Source organism: Oncorhynchus kisutch, linkage group LG1, assembly GCF_002021735.2.
Source record: "Oncorhynchus kisutch isolate 150728-3 linkage group LG1, Okis_V2, whole genome shotgun sequence".
NCBI classification, from domain to species: domain Eukaryota; kingdom Metazoa; phylum Chordata; class Actinopteri; order Salmoniformes; family Salmonidae; genus Oncorhynchus; species Oncorhynchus kisutch.
Window position 1 is genome coordinate 22,779,154 of NC_034174.2, and position 15,111 is coordinate 22,794,264.

At 42.4% G+C, this 15,111-nt stretch overlaps 1 protein-coding gene across 1 annotated transcript in view; it reads left to right on the top strand.

The window, feature by feature from the left end:
- Positions 1–15,111, top strand: part of dnah1 (dynein, axonemal, heavy chain 1) — a 67,283-nt gene that overhangs the window by 50,039 nt on the left and 2,133 nt on the right. Inside the window, exons 58-77 of the mRNA XM_031833868.1 lie at positions 3,645–3,776; positions 3,943–4,068; positions 4,199–4,318; positions 4,621–4,770; positions 4,865–5,025; positions 5,174–5,399; positions 5,596–5,791; positions 6,025–6,176; positions 6,269–6,465; positions 7,067–7,211; positions 7,523–7,681; positions 8,060–8,191; positions 8,313–8,483; positions 8,599–8,778; positions 9,313–9,489; positions 9,590–9,760; positions 11,663–11,793; positions 11,993–12,137; positions 14,166–14,372; positions 14,596–14,830. Coding sequence (XP_031689728.1) covers positions 3,645–3,776; positions 3,943–4,068; positions 4,199–4,318; positions 4,621–4,770; positions 4,865–5,025; positions 5,174–5,399; positions 5,596–5,791; positions 6,025–6,176; positions 6,269–6,465; positions 7,067–7,211; positions 7,523–7,681; positions 8,060–8,191; positions 8,313–8,483; positions 8,599–8,778; positions 9,313–9,489; positions 9,590–9,760; positions 11,663–11,793; positions 11,993–12,137; positions 14,166–14,372; positions 14,596–14,830 — 3,313 coding nt within the window. The remainder of the gene's footprint in view (positions 1–3,644; positions 3,777–3,942; positions 4,069–4,198; positions 4,319–4,620; positions 4,771–4,864; positions 5,026–5,173; positions 5,400–5,595; positions 5,792–6,024; positions 6,177–6,268; positions 6,466–7,066; positions 7,212–7,522; positions 7,682–8,059; positions 8,192–8,312; positions 8,484–8,598; positions 8,779–9,312; positions 9,490–9,589; positions 9,761–11,662; positions 11,794–11,992; positions 12,138–14,165; positions 14,373–14,595; positions 14,831–15,111) is intronic.

Here is a 15,111-nt window from a genome sequence, read left to right on the forward strand (position 1 = left end):
TTTCGTGCGTTTTGCCAGCAGCTCTTTGTTGTGCGTCAAGCATTGCGCTGTATATGACTTCAAGCCTATCAACTCCCAAGATTAGGCTGGTGTAACCGAAGTGAAATGGCTAGCTAGTTAGCGCGCTCTAATAGCATTTCAAACGTCACTCGCTCTGAGCCTTCTAGTAGTTGTTCCCCTTGCGCTGCATGGGTAACGCTGCTTCAATGGTGGCTGTTGTCGCTGTGTTGTTGGTTCGAGCCCAGGGAGGAGCGAGAAGAGGGACGGAAGCTATACTGTTACACTGGTAATACTAAAGTGCCTATAAGAACATCTAATAGTCAAAGGTTAATGAAATACAAATGATATAGAGGGAAATAGTCCTATAATTCTTATAATAACTACAACCTAAAACTTCTTACCTGGGATTATTGAAGACTCAGGTTAAAAGGAACCACCAGCTTTCATATGTTCTCATGTTCTGAGCAAGGAACTGAAACGTTAGCTTTCTTACATAGCACATATTGCACTTTTACTTTCTTCTACAACACTTTGTTTTTGCATTATTTAAACCAAATTGAAAATGTTTCATTATTTACTTGAGGCTAAATTGATTTTATTGATGTATTATATTAAGTTAAAATAAGTGTTCATTCAGTATTGTTGTAATTGTCATTATTACAAATAAATAAATAAATAAATATCGGGCGATTAATCGGTATCGGTGTTGAAAAATCATAATCGGTCGCCCTCTATTCTAAAGCCATGACATCATTTTCTGGAATTTTCCAAGCTCTTAAAAGGCGCATTCAACTTAGTGTATGTTAACTTCTGACCCACTGGAATTGTGATACAGTGAATTATATGTGAAAATCTGTTTTTAAACAATTGTTGGAAAAATGACTTGTGTCATGCACAAAGTAGATCTCCTAGCCGACTTGCCAAACTATAGTTTAACAATAAACTTGTGGAGTGGTTGAAAAACGAGTTTTAATGACTCCAACCTAAGTGTATCTAAACTTCCGACTTCAACTGTATATATATATATATATATATATATATTTCTCCCTTTATATCTGTGTTCATGTTGTCCATGATTTTCTGGTAGATAGAACATATGGTTCAAGAGAAAGTAGCAGTACTTAATTTGTAAATTGGGAGGTGCCGGAAACAAAAAGTTAGCACAAGAGGTGACCTGAGGAGCTCTGAGGTACCGGAACACATTAAAAGAATCGCCTTTATAATAAAACATTGCATGCATCTACACTACACATCATATTTGTGTAGTGGCATAGAGCAGTATAGTAGGTAGAGGCACTTGCAGAGGTTGCATACATGGGGAAAAATTGGCCTGTTATAAACACATTTCATGCAATTCTATGCCATTTTACATGGCTGCCGACTTAAGCAGAATCTTTTTTTAATAGTGCAAAAATGATTTAAATGACAGATGCCTTTTACATGGACTAACTGAGAATATGAGATCAATTAAAAACAACCTTGTCTTGAATCCATGAATATCCTAGGCCTAGGTGTGTACAAAATGAGGAGGAAATTATAGTCCTAAAAAAGCTTTCCACTTTCACTGACTCACCCAATGATGCACAGCTCACTCACCGGCGATGCGCTCGTGCCAAAAGCCTATCTCGCTCGGTTAACTTTAATAAAAAATGCGGTTTATGCAATAGGCCAATTTGGAAGTTGATAAAATATGTTGGTAGCCTACCGACACATTAGAGTCTTCTCTTTTCAGCAGGAGCCATTTGCATTAAAAACCTGTTTTCCCGCGATTGTATTTGAAATATTGCGAAAGGCCTGTTTTGCTGTTCACTGACAGATTTGCCACATTTTACCGACTGAAGGCGATGCCTTGTGATTGGGCTACACACAATCCACAGCTAGGCTATTTAAAGAAAAATAACCTATTGATCTCTAGGTTACAATGTTGCGCAAACCATAAACCCGGGCCGGCCAAACCAGAATCAATTTTACAGTATCAGGCACGGGCAAAAAAAAACATGTACTTTTTTGGGGGGGCAGCAGAATTACAGAGGAGGCAACTCAAATGAACTCTGACCACATTTATTTGAATCTTTACATTTCAAACAATGATTTTTTTTTCATGCCTCGGGAAGTACTGGATCCTGGCATATAGGTTACGTAACGAAACAGTCCAAAACGGAGAGTTGACTGTTCCTTTTCTGACATGATCCGGCTCAAAGCACTGCAAAATAGCCTAATTAATGAAAAAACATTAAATTACTTCTAATGTAATTGCAATGAACTCTTCCAACTATTGACTTATTTTGCAGTGCTTTGAGCCCTGCAACATTTGCAACAAAGATATGTTGACAAACAGTACTTCATGGGTGACTCCACTTCCTGATTTGGCCTCGTTTGCTTTGTTAAGAAATGCTAGCGGCCATGACTCAATTCAAACGTGAGTTGGTTTCGAGGTGTGGTTTGATGTGGGTGTCTGTTGTGTGTGTTCGCAGGTGGGAAGAGTTAGCTAAATTATTTTTGCCAATTAGATTCATTCGGCTGGTGTGCGACTGTGGCAAAATTGGTTTGACTTCTGGATAGACTATCTCTGGGGATAGTTAGGAACCGTCAATAAATTACACAATGTAAATCTTTTAGGTGTCTCATTAAATGCTTTCAATATTTGTATATTCTTTTCTACAATTTAAGTTGATTAGGGTTTTTAATTCATAGAAATTTTGAGCTTTTGACCTTTTAAAAATATTGTACAATGTACATTGTGTAATTTACTAATGGTCCATAACTTGCCACATGGGGATATCGAATGTCAAACCAAATTGACCATGGCCATTAAAATAAACCCAACCCATGGAATACTGTTACGGTACCCTTCATTCCGTGACATACAATTTTTTTCCTATCATTTCGCAAATCTCCATTTTGGACGAGACTGAATTATCCTATTTACACTTTGTAGTACATTTTTACACTAGAGTAAATGTTTCTGACTCATATCGATGCCACATAGGCCATTTTCAAAACGAGAAGTTTTTTTTTTAGGGAAAGTCACTCTTTAAATAAAATAATAATTTGTAAAAATATGAAGGATATTCCATGTAGAAACAGCAATTTATTCAATTGGGTGGCAGCGTAGCCTAGTGGTTAGAGTGTTGGACTATTAACTGGAAGGTTGCAAGTTCAAATCCCTGAGCTGACAAGGTACAAATCTGTCGTTCTGCCCCTGAACAGGCGGTTAACCCACTGTTCCTATGCCGTCATTGAAAATAAGAATTTGTTTTTCACTGACTTGCCTAGTAAAATAACATTTGTTGATGGGTTATACAATAATGTTTCACAGCTTTGTGATTCTATTTTCCACATTAAAAATATCATATTTTATATATTTTATATGTTATTAAAATGACCTAAAATCCTTGGAAGTAAAAAAAAATTATATGAGTTTACTGGTACATTTCCAAAATTACCAGTAATATTCCCCACTTTGCAACCCTACTGTTGATTGTTACACTGTCACTTTGTTCTTTTCATTTTCCACAAGTTTTTTTCCCCCCTTCCAATGTAATTTCTGCAATGCCCTATTTATTTACATCAGACATAACTCAGTGTTGTCTGCTGTGTCTGTGGGTGCTGATGATATGAGTGTGTTGTGTGTGTCTCTCCAGCTGATTGGAGGGCTAGCGGATGAGAAGGTGCGTTGGAGGGAGACCGTGCAGCACCTGGAGTACATGGTTAATAACGTGTCAGGAGACGTGCTGCTAGCAGCAGGATATGTGGCCTACCTGGGACCCTTTACTGTGGGTGCTGCTCTGTTGTTGTGCTATTGTTACATGTATGTGTTATGCTGACGTATTAGTGAGAGTTTTGTACAGTAAGTAGTGCTTTTAGGTATTTTGTGGAGAGAATGACCCATGGATGACCATTGTGTTGATTTGGTGTGCTGTCTGTATATGACCTTGCCAGGGAGAGTACCGGTCCTCCATGGCAGATGAGTGGCTGCGTGGCTTTAAAGAGCAGGGGGTGCCCCACACAGAGGAGCCCAACCTCATCAGCACTCTAGGGGACAAGGTCAAGATCCGCTCCTGGCAGGTCAGAACCCCTCACAACACTACTAGCACAGATACAACATAATATCCTATATCAGACTGACCTGGAGTATCAAATAATATAGCAATGTAAAATAATCCCAATATCCCATTGTGTGCGTGTGTGTGTATAGATCACAGGGCTGCCTAAGGATACCCTGTCGGTGGAAAATGGTGTGATAACACAGTACTCTCAGCGCTGGGCTCTTTTCATTGACCCACAGGGACAGGCCAACAAGTGGGTCAAAAACATGGTGAGAATGTTCAGTGATTCCTGTGTACTGGTCTGATTCCAAACATAGTCCACAGAGGGAGCCATAGAGCTAATAATCTCATTATCCACAACCATTACTGCACAGCTTTAGATAGCATCTTTAGAAAATCGAGAGAACCAAAATGTTCTGCTTTACATTGTGTAAGTAAATGTTTTTTTTTTCAGCATCTGTATGTAATGAGACACCTGTATTTCAAAGGGGATATGGTCATATTTCCTATGTATATGCAGAAGTTGTTGGTTAGACATGATGGTTGAACCCTACTTCCTTCTTCCTCTCAGGAGCGTGACAATGGATTGGACGTGATGAAGCTGAGTGACCGGGACTTCCTGCGTAGTCTGGAAAATGCCATTCGCTTCGGGAAGCCTTGCCTACTGGAGAACATCGGAGAGGAACTAGACCCTGCTCTAGAACCCGTCCTACTGCGACAGGTCCTTACCTAGGGCACATAGCACGTCGATACGACACTCAGTCAACACACAATAAAGTCAACTCATTGCAGTTGTTGCTTGTTGTCGCCCTCAGACGTTCAAGCAGCAGGGCAGCACAGTTCTGAAGCTGGGAGACGCTGTCATCCCCTACCACGATGACTTCAAAATGTACATCACCACCAAGCTACCCAACCCACATTACTCACCTGAGATCTCCACGAAGGTTACCCTCATCAACTTCACCCTGTCCCCCAGGTATTGTGCTCACCCACCTTCACTTAGACACTGGCCCCTACTCCCTGGCCGGTTGACCTCTGACCCTGACTTGTGTGTGTGTGTGTGTGTGTGTGTGTGTGTGTGTGTGTGTGTGTGTGTGTGTGTGTGTGTGTGTGTGTGTGTGTAGTGGTCTGGAGGACCAGCTGCTGGGTCGGGTGGTGGCTGAAGAGAGGCCTGACCTGGAGGAGGCTAAGAACCAGCTGATAGTGAGTAACGCTCGTATGAAGCAGGAGCTGAAGGAGATAGAAGACCAGATCCTTTTCCGCCTCAGCTCCTCAGAAGGAAACCCTGTGGACGATGAGGAACTCATACGGGTGCTGGGAGCCTCCAAGATCAAGGCCGGAGAGATCCAGGTCAGACATGGGGAGCAGTGTAACCACCACACTTCAACTTGACCCCTTTGGATTTCCCAAAATAAGGCTTTTACATGTTATTTCCAAGTGTATTTTTAACTCTGCCCCTTTGCGAAGAACATACTGTTACTGTTCAATCAACTGTTGAGTCGTTGATGTGGCACTATGACCATACAAAAGCTGATGTCATTGTCAGGCCAAAGTGATGGTGGCTGAGGAGACTGAGCGGGACATTGATGCCACTCGTCTGGAGTATGTCCCTGTGGCTGTGCGTACTCAGATCCTCTTCTTCTGCGTATCGGACCTTTCCAACGTGGACCCCATGTACCAGTACTCCCTGGAGTGGTTTTTGAGCATCTTCATGTCGGGCATTGCCAACTCCGAGAGGGCAGGTAAAGAGAATTCACACACCCACATAAATGTAGAAACACACATACTGTATTTGTATGCATTTTAGGACAACCCTTTCACAACTGAATGCTTAACTGCTATCACAGCAATGTAAAAATCGTGGCCAAACACTTTTCTGTAGCATGTATCATTAAGCACCAAAGGTAGCATGAATATATCCAACACCCTTAACAAACTATTTTCCCATTGTGTTGTCCCTGTGTGTCCCTCCCAGACACGGTGGAACAGAGGATCATCAGCATCAATGAGTTCTTCACCTTCAGCCTGTACAGCAACGTGTGCCGCTCTCTGTTTGAGAAGCACAAGCTCATGTTTGCCTTCCTGCTGTGTGCTCGCATCATGATGAATGAGAACAAGATCGATATGGTAGGAGGAACTGGTGGTGTTTAGTGTTTGGTCTGTATTGTTGTTTTTAAAGTGTATCTGTGCTCATACTCTGTTTGTGTTCCACCTGCCAGTCCGAGTGGCGGTACCTGCTGGCAGGGGGCATGCCCCAGCAGCAGCTGTCCAACCCTGCAGTGAGGTGGCTGTCTGAGCGTGCCTGGCAGGACATCTTGGGCCTCAGCGCTTTGCCCACCTTCAACAGCCTGGCAGACAGCTTCCCCAAACACATGAAGGCCTTCAAGAGGATATTTGACAGCAGCGAGCCAAACAGGTCTTCACACACACAAATACTTTCTTCAAGATTCACAGAGAGGTGCTTTATACACACACAAACACAGAAGATACATTTTTTATAATCACAGCTAGGGTTGTCCTGATACCCGTATCGCAATACCACAATTCTTAATTTTCCATGTCAAAAAAGAAAACATCAAGCAGACTGAACTTTATGGTCCTATGTAAACTATTGTGTACTATAGCCAAGAAATGTAGTCCGCTTCATGTTTTGTTCACTTGCCATGATACTTCTGATTATCGTTCCACTGATATTGTGCCTGCCAACTCTTCACTCTTAGAAAAAGGGTTCCAAAAGGGTTCTTCATTTGGCTGTCCCCATAGGAGAACCATTTTTGGTTCCATGTAGAACCATCTTTTGAAAGGAGTTCTAGATTGAACCCAAAAGGATTCTACCTGGAACCATAAAGGGTTCTTCAAAGGGTCATCCTATGGGGGCAGCTTAAGAACACTTTTAGGTTCTAGATAGCACCTTGTAGACACAACACATGCTAGTTTGCAGTGTGTCAATAGATACTGCAAATTACGCCTACTCTGACTGCTGACTGGTGTCTGTGGATGTGTGCGTGTGTGTCTAGGGAGCCAGTCCCAGGGGAATGGAATACCCAACTGGACTCTTTCCAGAAGCTGTTGATATTGCGCTGCCTGAGAGCTGACCGCATGACTCACGGCCTGCAGGACTTTGTTGCTGCTCATCTGGGCCAGCGCTTTATAGAGCCACAGGTGCTGCACTTTTGCCTTTCTGGGTAGTGAAGACATCCTAAGTTGCATTTACCTCAGTGCCACTGTCAATGCCATCTTTGGTATATGTTGTTTTGCCTTGTATCCAACTCAGTGTAAACTCTTTACCACCAGGTTTATTCTAAAGCCATTTGGCTTAAATATTTACAATATAAACTCAGAGTTTTTCCCAATGTAGGTCACCTCATTGTTTATTTTATGTTTCTCATACCTCGTTCTGTACTGTATCTCTCTCTCCTTCCTCCCCACCTCCCCCTTCCATCCCTCCCTCCTTCCTTCCATTTCTCCCCCAGGCATCAGATCTGTCTGTTGTATTTAAGGAGTCGTCCCCCTCCACGCCGCTCATCTTCGTCCTATCTCCCGGAACCGACCCTGCCGCTGACCTCTACAAGTTTGCTGATGTCATGAAGTTCTCCAAGAAGATGAGTGCCATCTCCCTGGGCCAGGGGCAGGTCAGTAGGGCCTGGGGAATGCCTGGGAAAACTCACTCCTCCCACCCACGGGACATCCCACTGGAAATTAGTCCTCCCAATGAGGTCACTCTCATTTGTCATGCTAAGAAAAGCTTAGTCTCCCCACCTCAGTGATAATTACCAGTCTATTTATATCCAGAGGACTAGGACTCTGTGTCCTGTATGTATCCCCTTCTAAAGACGTGCTACATTCACCATCACCATGAGTGCAAGCCAGTCTGAGAAATAACTGAGACAAACAGAATTAAGCCCAGGCTCAAAGTCATGATGTTTGAACCTAAGCCTTGTGATATCTACAGTATTGGTATCATCTTGAGACCTCTGCAACTGGTCCGGTGTGTTGTGGTTGTGTGTCAGGGTCCCTGGGCTGAGGCAATGATGCACAGTGCCATGGAGAGGGGCAAGTGGGTCTTCTTCCAGAATTGTCACCTGGCACCCAGCTGGATGCCCTCCATGGAGAGACTCATTGAGAACATTGACCCAGATAAGGTGGGCTCACCTAGAAGAATACATATCCACACAAACACACAACTTAAGCTATACAGTAAAGCGAGATGTAGAAACCTTTGTCACTCTTAAACCTGCCAACACCCTATTCACTCCTCTTTAGGTACACCGGGATTTCCGTCTGTGGCTCACCAGCCTGCCCAGCAACAAGTTCCCCGTGTCTATTCTGCAGAATGGCTCTAAGATGACCATTGAGCCTCCCAGAGGCATCAAGGCCAACCTGTTGAAGACCTACCTAAGCCTGAATGATGACTTCATCACTACCTGCACCAGGGTCTGGCTTCTCTCACTCCCATACTATACTGTGTACTGTATTGTGTAATTCAAGTGGAAAACTACATACCCAGACCCCTCGTCTAACGTTGTCCCCTGTTCCTCCTCTCCTCCAGGCTGCAGAGCTTAAGTCCCTGCTCCTGTCTCTGTGTCTGTTCCACGGTAATGCCATTGAGCGCAGAAAGTTCGGCCCACTTGGGTTCAACATCCCATATGAGTTCACTGACGGTGACCTCCGCATCTGTATCAGCCAGCTCAAGATGTTCCTGGATGAGTACCAGGACATTCCCTACAAGGTGGGGAAGACACACACTCTCTCTCTCTCTCTCTCTCTCTCTCTCTCTCTCTCTCTCTCTCTCTCTCTCTCTCTCTCTCTCTCCCTCTCTCTCTCCTAGCTTTCTTCTCTTATAGCTTTTCCTTTAGTATTTCTCTTTTCATCTCCCCTCTCCTTTATCTTTTATCTCCTCTCATTTCTTACCCTTTTATCTTCTCTCATCTCCTACCCTTTTATCTCTGGTCCCATTCTTTTAGCTATTCTCCACTGTCCACTATTCCTGTCTACATTCCTAAAACGTATCTCTCTTCTCTCCCTGTAAAGCTTCACACGTCCTTGTCCACTGTCTGACGCACTGCAAATATTCCAAATTGATTTCTATTGTCATTGAAATGTAATTCTTGTTACAGATATTTTAACTATCAGCTGAAACAAATACTTCTAGCAAGATTATGCATTTTTTATGTTTCAGTGTGCCCTTTTTTTCTGGTGCGTGTATGTGCCTGCGTTCTGTAAGTGATTGATTATGCCGTTGTTCTCTACTCGATCTGTCCAGGTTCTGAAGTACACTGCAGGGGAGATCAACTATGGTGGTCGTGTGACCGATGACTGGGACCGCCGCTGCATCCTCAACGTGTTGGAGGACTTCTACTGTCCTGCTGTGCTCGGTGCCGACTACGCCTACTCCGCCTCCGGAGTCTACAGGCAGATCGACACTGAGCTCGACATCAAGGTCAGAGAAGGAGACGGTTAGTTTGATCTGATTAAGCATTAATAAACACTGGTTAATTCCCAACCATCAACCACTAATATCCGTTTTGCTTGTCTCTCAGGGCTACCTGGCGTACATCCGTGGCCTGCCCATCAATGACACACCTGAGATCTTTGGTCTCCATGACAATGCTAACATCAGCTTTGCCCAGAACGAGGCGTTTGCCCTGCTGGGAGCCGTGGTGCAGCTCCAGCCTAAAGCAGCAGCTAGCGGGGGCAAGGCCAGAGAAGAGGTACTGTGTGTGTCCTCTCCTGTATCTACTCTCGCTGAAACTCTACCCCAGCAAGAAACAGGTTTTGAACTTTTGTTTTGTCCTATCTGGGGTCATGTCAGCAGCTAGTCTTACTTATATTTGTTGCTTATACAACTCTTACTCTAGCCTCCTTAGCTGTTAGACTTGTTAACGAAAGCTCATAGGTAATACTCAGGGTACCATTCTGTTGACATGCTAACATACAATGCCTTCAGAAAGTATTCACACCCCTTGACTTTTCCCAAATGTTGTTGTGTTACAGCCTGAGCTTAAAATAGATTACATTGAGATGTTGTGTCACTGTTCTACACACCTATAATGTCAAGCTGGAATTATGTTTTTAGACATGTATAAAAAAAAATACATCTGAAATGTTCTTGTCAATAAGTATTCAACCCCCTTTTTATGGCAAGCCTAAATAACTTCAGGAGTAAAAATGTGCTTAACAAGTCACATAATAAGTTACATGAACTCACTCTGTGTGCAATATTAGTGTTTAGCATGATGTCTGAATGATTCCCTGATCTCTGTTACCCACACATACAATTTATCTGTAAGTTCCCTTAGTCGAGCAGTGAATTTACAACACAGATTCAACCACAATGACCAGGTAGGTTTTCCAATGCCTCGCAAAGAAGGGCACCTATTGGTAGATTGGTTAAAAAAACAACAGACATTAAATATCCCTTTGAGCATGGTGAAGTTATTAATTATACTTTGGATGGGGTATCAATACACCCAGTCACTACAAAGATGCAGGCTTCCTTCCTAACTCAGTTGTCGGAGAGGAAGGAAACCGCTCAGGGATTTCACCATGAGGCCAATGATGACGTTAAAGCAGTTACAGAGTTTAATGGTTGTGATAGGAGAAAACTGAGGATGGATCAACAATATTTGAGTTATTCCACAATACTAACCTAAATGACAGAGTGAAAAGAAGTAAGCCTGTGCATAATACAAATATTCCAAAACATCATTCTGTTTGCAATAAGGCAGTAAATTAAAACTGCAAAACAAATGGCAAAGCAATGAACTTTATGTCCTGAATACAAAGCGTTTTGTATGGGGCAAATCCAACACAACACATCACAGTACCAGTTTTCATATTTTCAAGCGTGGTGGTGGCTGCATCATGTTACGGGTATGCTTGTCCCATCGGCAAGGACTAGGGATTTCTTTTTTTTTTTATAAAAAGAAACTGAATAGAGCTAAGCACCAGCAAAATCCTAGAGGGAAACCTGATCCAGTCTGCTTTCCAACGGACACAGGGAGACAAATTCACCTTTCAGCAGGACAATAACCTAAAACACAACTATACACTGAAGTTGCTTACCAAGATGACATTGAATGTTCCTGAGTGTCCTAGTTACAGTTTTGACTTGAAAATCTATGGCAAGACTTGAAAATGGCTGTCTAGCAATGATCAACAACCAACTTGAGAGAGCTTGAAGAATTTTTTCAATGATAATAATAATATACAAATATTGTACAATCCAGGTGTGCAAAGCCCATAGAGACTTACCCAGAAAGACTTACCCAGAAATTGCTGCCAAAGGTGATTCTAAAATGTATTGACCCAGGGTGTGAATACTGTATGTAAATGCAATTTTTCTGTATTTTATTTTCAATACATTTGCAAAAATGTATAAAAACTTGTTTTCACTTTGTCATTATGGGGTGTTGTGTGTAGATGGGTGAGGAAAAACAATACATTTCATCTATTTTGAATTCAGGCTTTAACGCAACAAAATGTGGAATAAGTCAAGGGGTATGAACCTGTACCTTCAGAAAGTGTGGTGGGGTTGTGTTGAGTGATTGTGTGTTGTATGTTTGAAGGAATTCAGGCTGGGCTGGTAATGGATCTAGTTTTTTTCCCTGTAGATCGTAGAGGAGATAGTGGCAGGCATTGTTGAGAAGGTCCCCCAGCCTATCAGTGTTCAGGAGGTGATGACTAAGTACCCAGTCCAGTATGAGGAGTCCATGAACACAGTCCTGATCCAGGAGGTCATCAGGTAACCTAGTCCTGTCAAAAACCACTGCTGAAGTCCCTAACATTCTGTCTAGTGCCATATCTGTTTCTCCCACCATTAACTTCAAGACAGTTACAGTTACCATCACAATATTCCATTTCAGAGAGCTCTTCTATAGTCAACATTCTCCTGAGTAAAAATGTCTTTCTCCTATCCCTCTCCACCCACCCTTCTCTCTCAGGTATAACCGGTTGTTAGTGGTCATATCCCAGAGCCTCAGTGATATTGTGAAGGCTCTGAAGGGCTTAGTGGTGATGTCATCAGAACTGGAGCTTATGGCCAACAGCCTATTCATCAACAAAGTCCCTGATATGTGGCAGGCCAAGGTATTTACAGGAACATATACATGAACATATTTAGAGTTACATTATTGTAGTCCTCTATGCTGAGGGACCTGAGTTAATATAAGTTTGAACCTAGTATCTAGGTGTGTGGCAATAATAAACTATGTAAGCAGGCAGCATGTGAAAATTGGCCTAACCTAGTAGGTAATATATCCCTAAAGAATATATAGTTTACCCACTAGGAAATATAATATGCACACACAGTATTGAAATACACAACAATTAGATATCCCTTGAACTATGCAAAAGAATAATCACAAACAACCGATGGTTATGAATTATTATTAAAAGGAAAACATGTCAATTCAGTTTCAATAAACAACGCAAGTTGAAAACATGGTATACACCAACAGTTATCAACCCCTTTTGAATCACTAAATCAATCACAGCTACTGTATATACACACTCATCTAATTAGCACAGACCTGGTACCAGGGTTTAGTTTAACACCTCAGAGCGCTCATAGATACTTTAAATGGGGGTCCCCTTCAACACAATAAAAGAAACACGAAAAAATGCAGTGACAAATAGACTCACGAATCGTTCTAGTCTTTACTGGCGCGTGACCGAGGCACAGCGCGCAAATGGAAACCACTAGTCAACGAACCTGTGGCTATCCCAAATAGATGCGATCAAGGAGTCAATGGAAGATTGGCGCACATTCCACAAATCTGATCTAAAAAAGTGAATAATCGTCAAATCCGTCATGATTTATGTATTGTAACAGGCCTACAATGTGCTTACTTAAGTCCGATTTGGCTGTTTTCGCTGTATGACATGTAGAAGTTGTCCCTTTTCAGATTTAAAAGTAGTGACTGGTAAATGCTAACTCCCGTTTGTATAAACTGGTTAGCATATCTAGCTTACAGAAATCGTTGATGGTAGTCAAAGTCGTGTTTAACTGTAATGCAGTTGATTGGTAACCATGACATGAACATGTGTTAGGGATGACATCTATACAAGCATTATACTCAGATTTTTACCTCAACATAGTGTGAAATACACATATAAACAATAGCCTAAATATAGACAAACTTTGCTGGGGGGCAATAGAGCCCCACAGTGCAGGTGTCATAATACCCATAAAACCTAGCAGTCAAATAAGGAAATGGTTACAATCCTTTTTCCACCATTCAGTTTTCCCATAGCGAATTTTATAAACACTTAAAATAAGGGCTGTGTTTCGTGTACACCTACCCTGGCGTGACATTTTTTAATAACCAACCATGTAAATCTCTCGGACAAGGTGACTTTTATAAATATATTCGGCTCTATTAACTCTCAGATTCAAAAATGCTAATTAGCATCAAAGTAGACATCATGCAAGACTACAAATCTCTGCAAGCTCCTGCACATCATATCTAGCAGACACCTTTGCTAGTTATTGTGTCAATTTAAAACTTGCACAAGACAGTTCACAGAATTATCCATTTAAAGAAATGTAGGCAATTTATTCATTCCTAAATGTAGCTAACATCCAGAGATTCTTACCTTTGCCTCGATTTGGCAGTCTTGTCCAGATCATCGTGACATTTGTAGTTCTTTGATAGCCACATTAGTAGCTAATTAGCATTTCATTTTTAAGGGGTAAATACAAACGAATATATTGATAAAAGTCACCTTGTCCTAGAAAGACTTACACGGTTATCAAAATGTCATGCCAGGGTAAGCCTACATGAAACACAGCCCTTATTTTAAGTGTTTCTAAAAAAACCTATGGGAAAAACTTACGATGGAAAAATGATTGGAACCATTTCCTTGTTTGACCGCTAGATTTAATGGGTATTATGACTCATACTGTGGTACTCTATGAGGAGATTCAGAATATTTCCCCCATGGCTGTTTCCCCCAGCCCTTTCCATGGTAATTCCATTGTTTTGGTCAAGTTCGATTGACCTCTTTACCGCATCTATGAAACACACTGAAATCACTCTACACTTTTCCTTTTGTGAAAACCCCCACGGGACCACTCATTAAGTATTCCCTCTGTCTCTCCCTGTCTTCCACCAGGCCTACCCCTCTTTGAAACCCCTGGCCTCCTGGGTGTCTGACCTGCTCCAGAGGATCAAGTTCTTACATGGCTGGATCTCTGACGGTGTCCCGCCTGTTTTCTGGATCAGTGGCTTCTTCTTCCCCCAGGCTTTCCTCACAGGAACACTGCAGAACTTTGCCCGCCGCTCTGTGGTCTCCATAGATACCATTGGCTTTGACTTCAGGGTGAGATAGCAGCACACTCTCATTCCCTTCCTCTCTTCCCTCCTCCCCAAATGTGAATGTATTTCATATTGGAGATTACATTTATAGTGAGCAATTAACCCTGTTGGAAAATGGATTACTTGTTTTGATTGGGTATTACTTGGCCGATTTCTACGTTGGAAGTTTTTGATGACATCCTTGAACTTAATGACATCTGTGCCTTCTCCTTTATGTCCCATCCCAGGTGATGAGGGAGTCTGCCTCTGCGCTGAAGGAGAGGCCTGAGATGGGTTGCTACATCCACGGCTTGTTCCTGGAGGGGGCGCGCTGGGACGCCAAGGTAGGCCTGCTCACTGAGTCCCGGCCCAAAGAGCTCTACACTGAGATGGCTGTCATCTGGATGGTTCCTGAGCCCAACCGCAAACCACCCACTTCAGGAGTTTACATCTGCCCCATCTACAAGACCCTCACACGTGCCGGTCAGTGCCTGAGCAATACAACAGGCCAATACTGCACCTACTATATACACTCATGTACAAGGATCTGGCTCCAACAGTGTTTGTGTGTGTGCTGGTGTTTGATTGCATATCCTTATATTAGTGTGTCTGTCTGTGTAATAGTGTATTAGCCCGTGTGCTTCTTTTAGGTGGTTTATTACATGCCCAAAATAGACCCGGTGTCTAATAACGAAATGCTTCATACTGTAGCTATGTATTTTCCATCGTCAGCTTCCAGGGACTATTACAGTTTGTTGACAGAT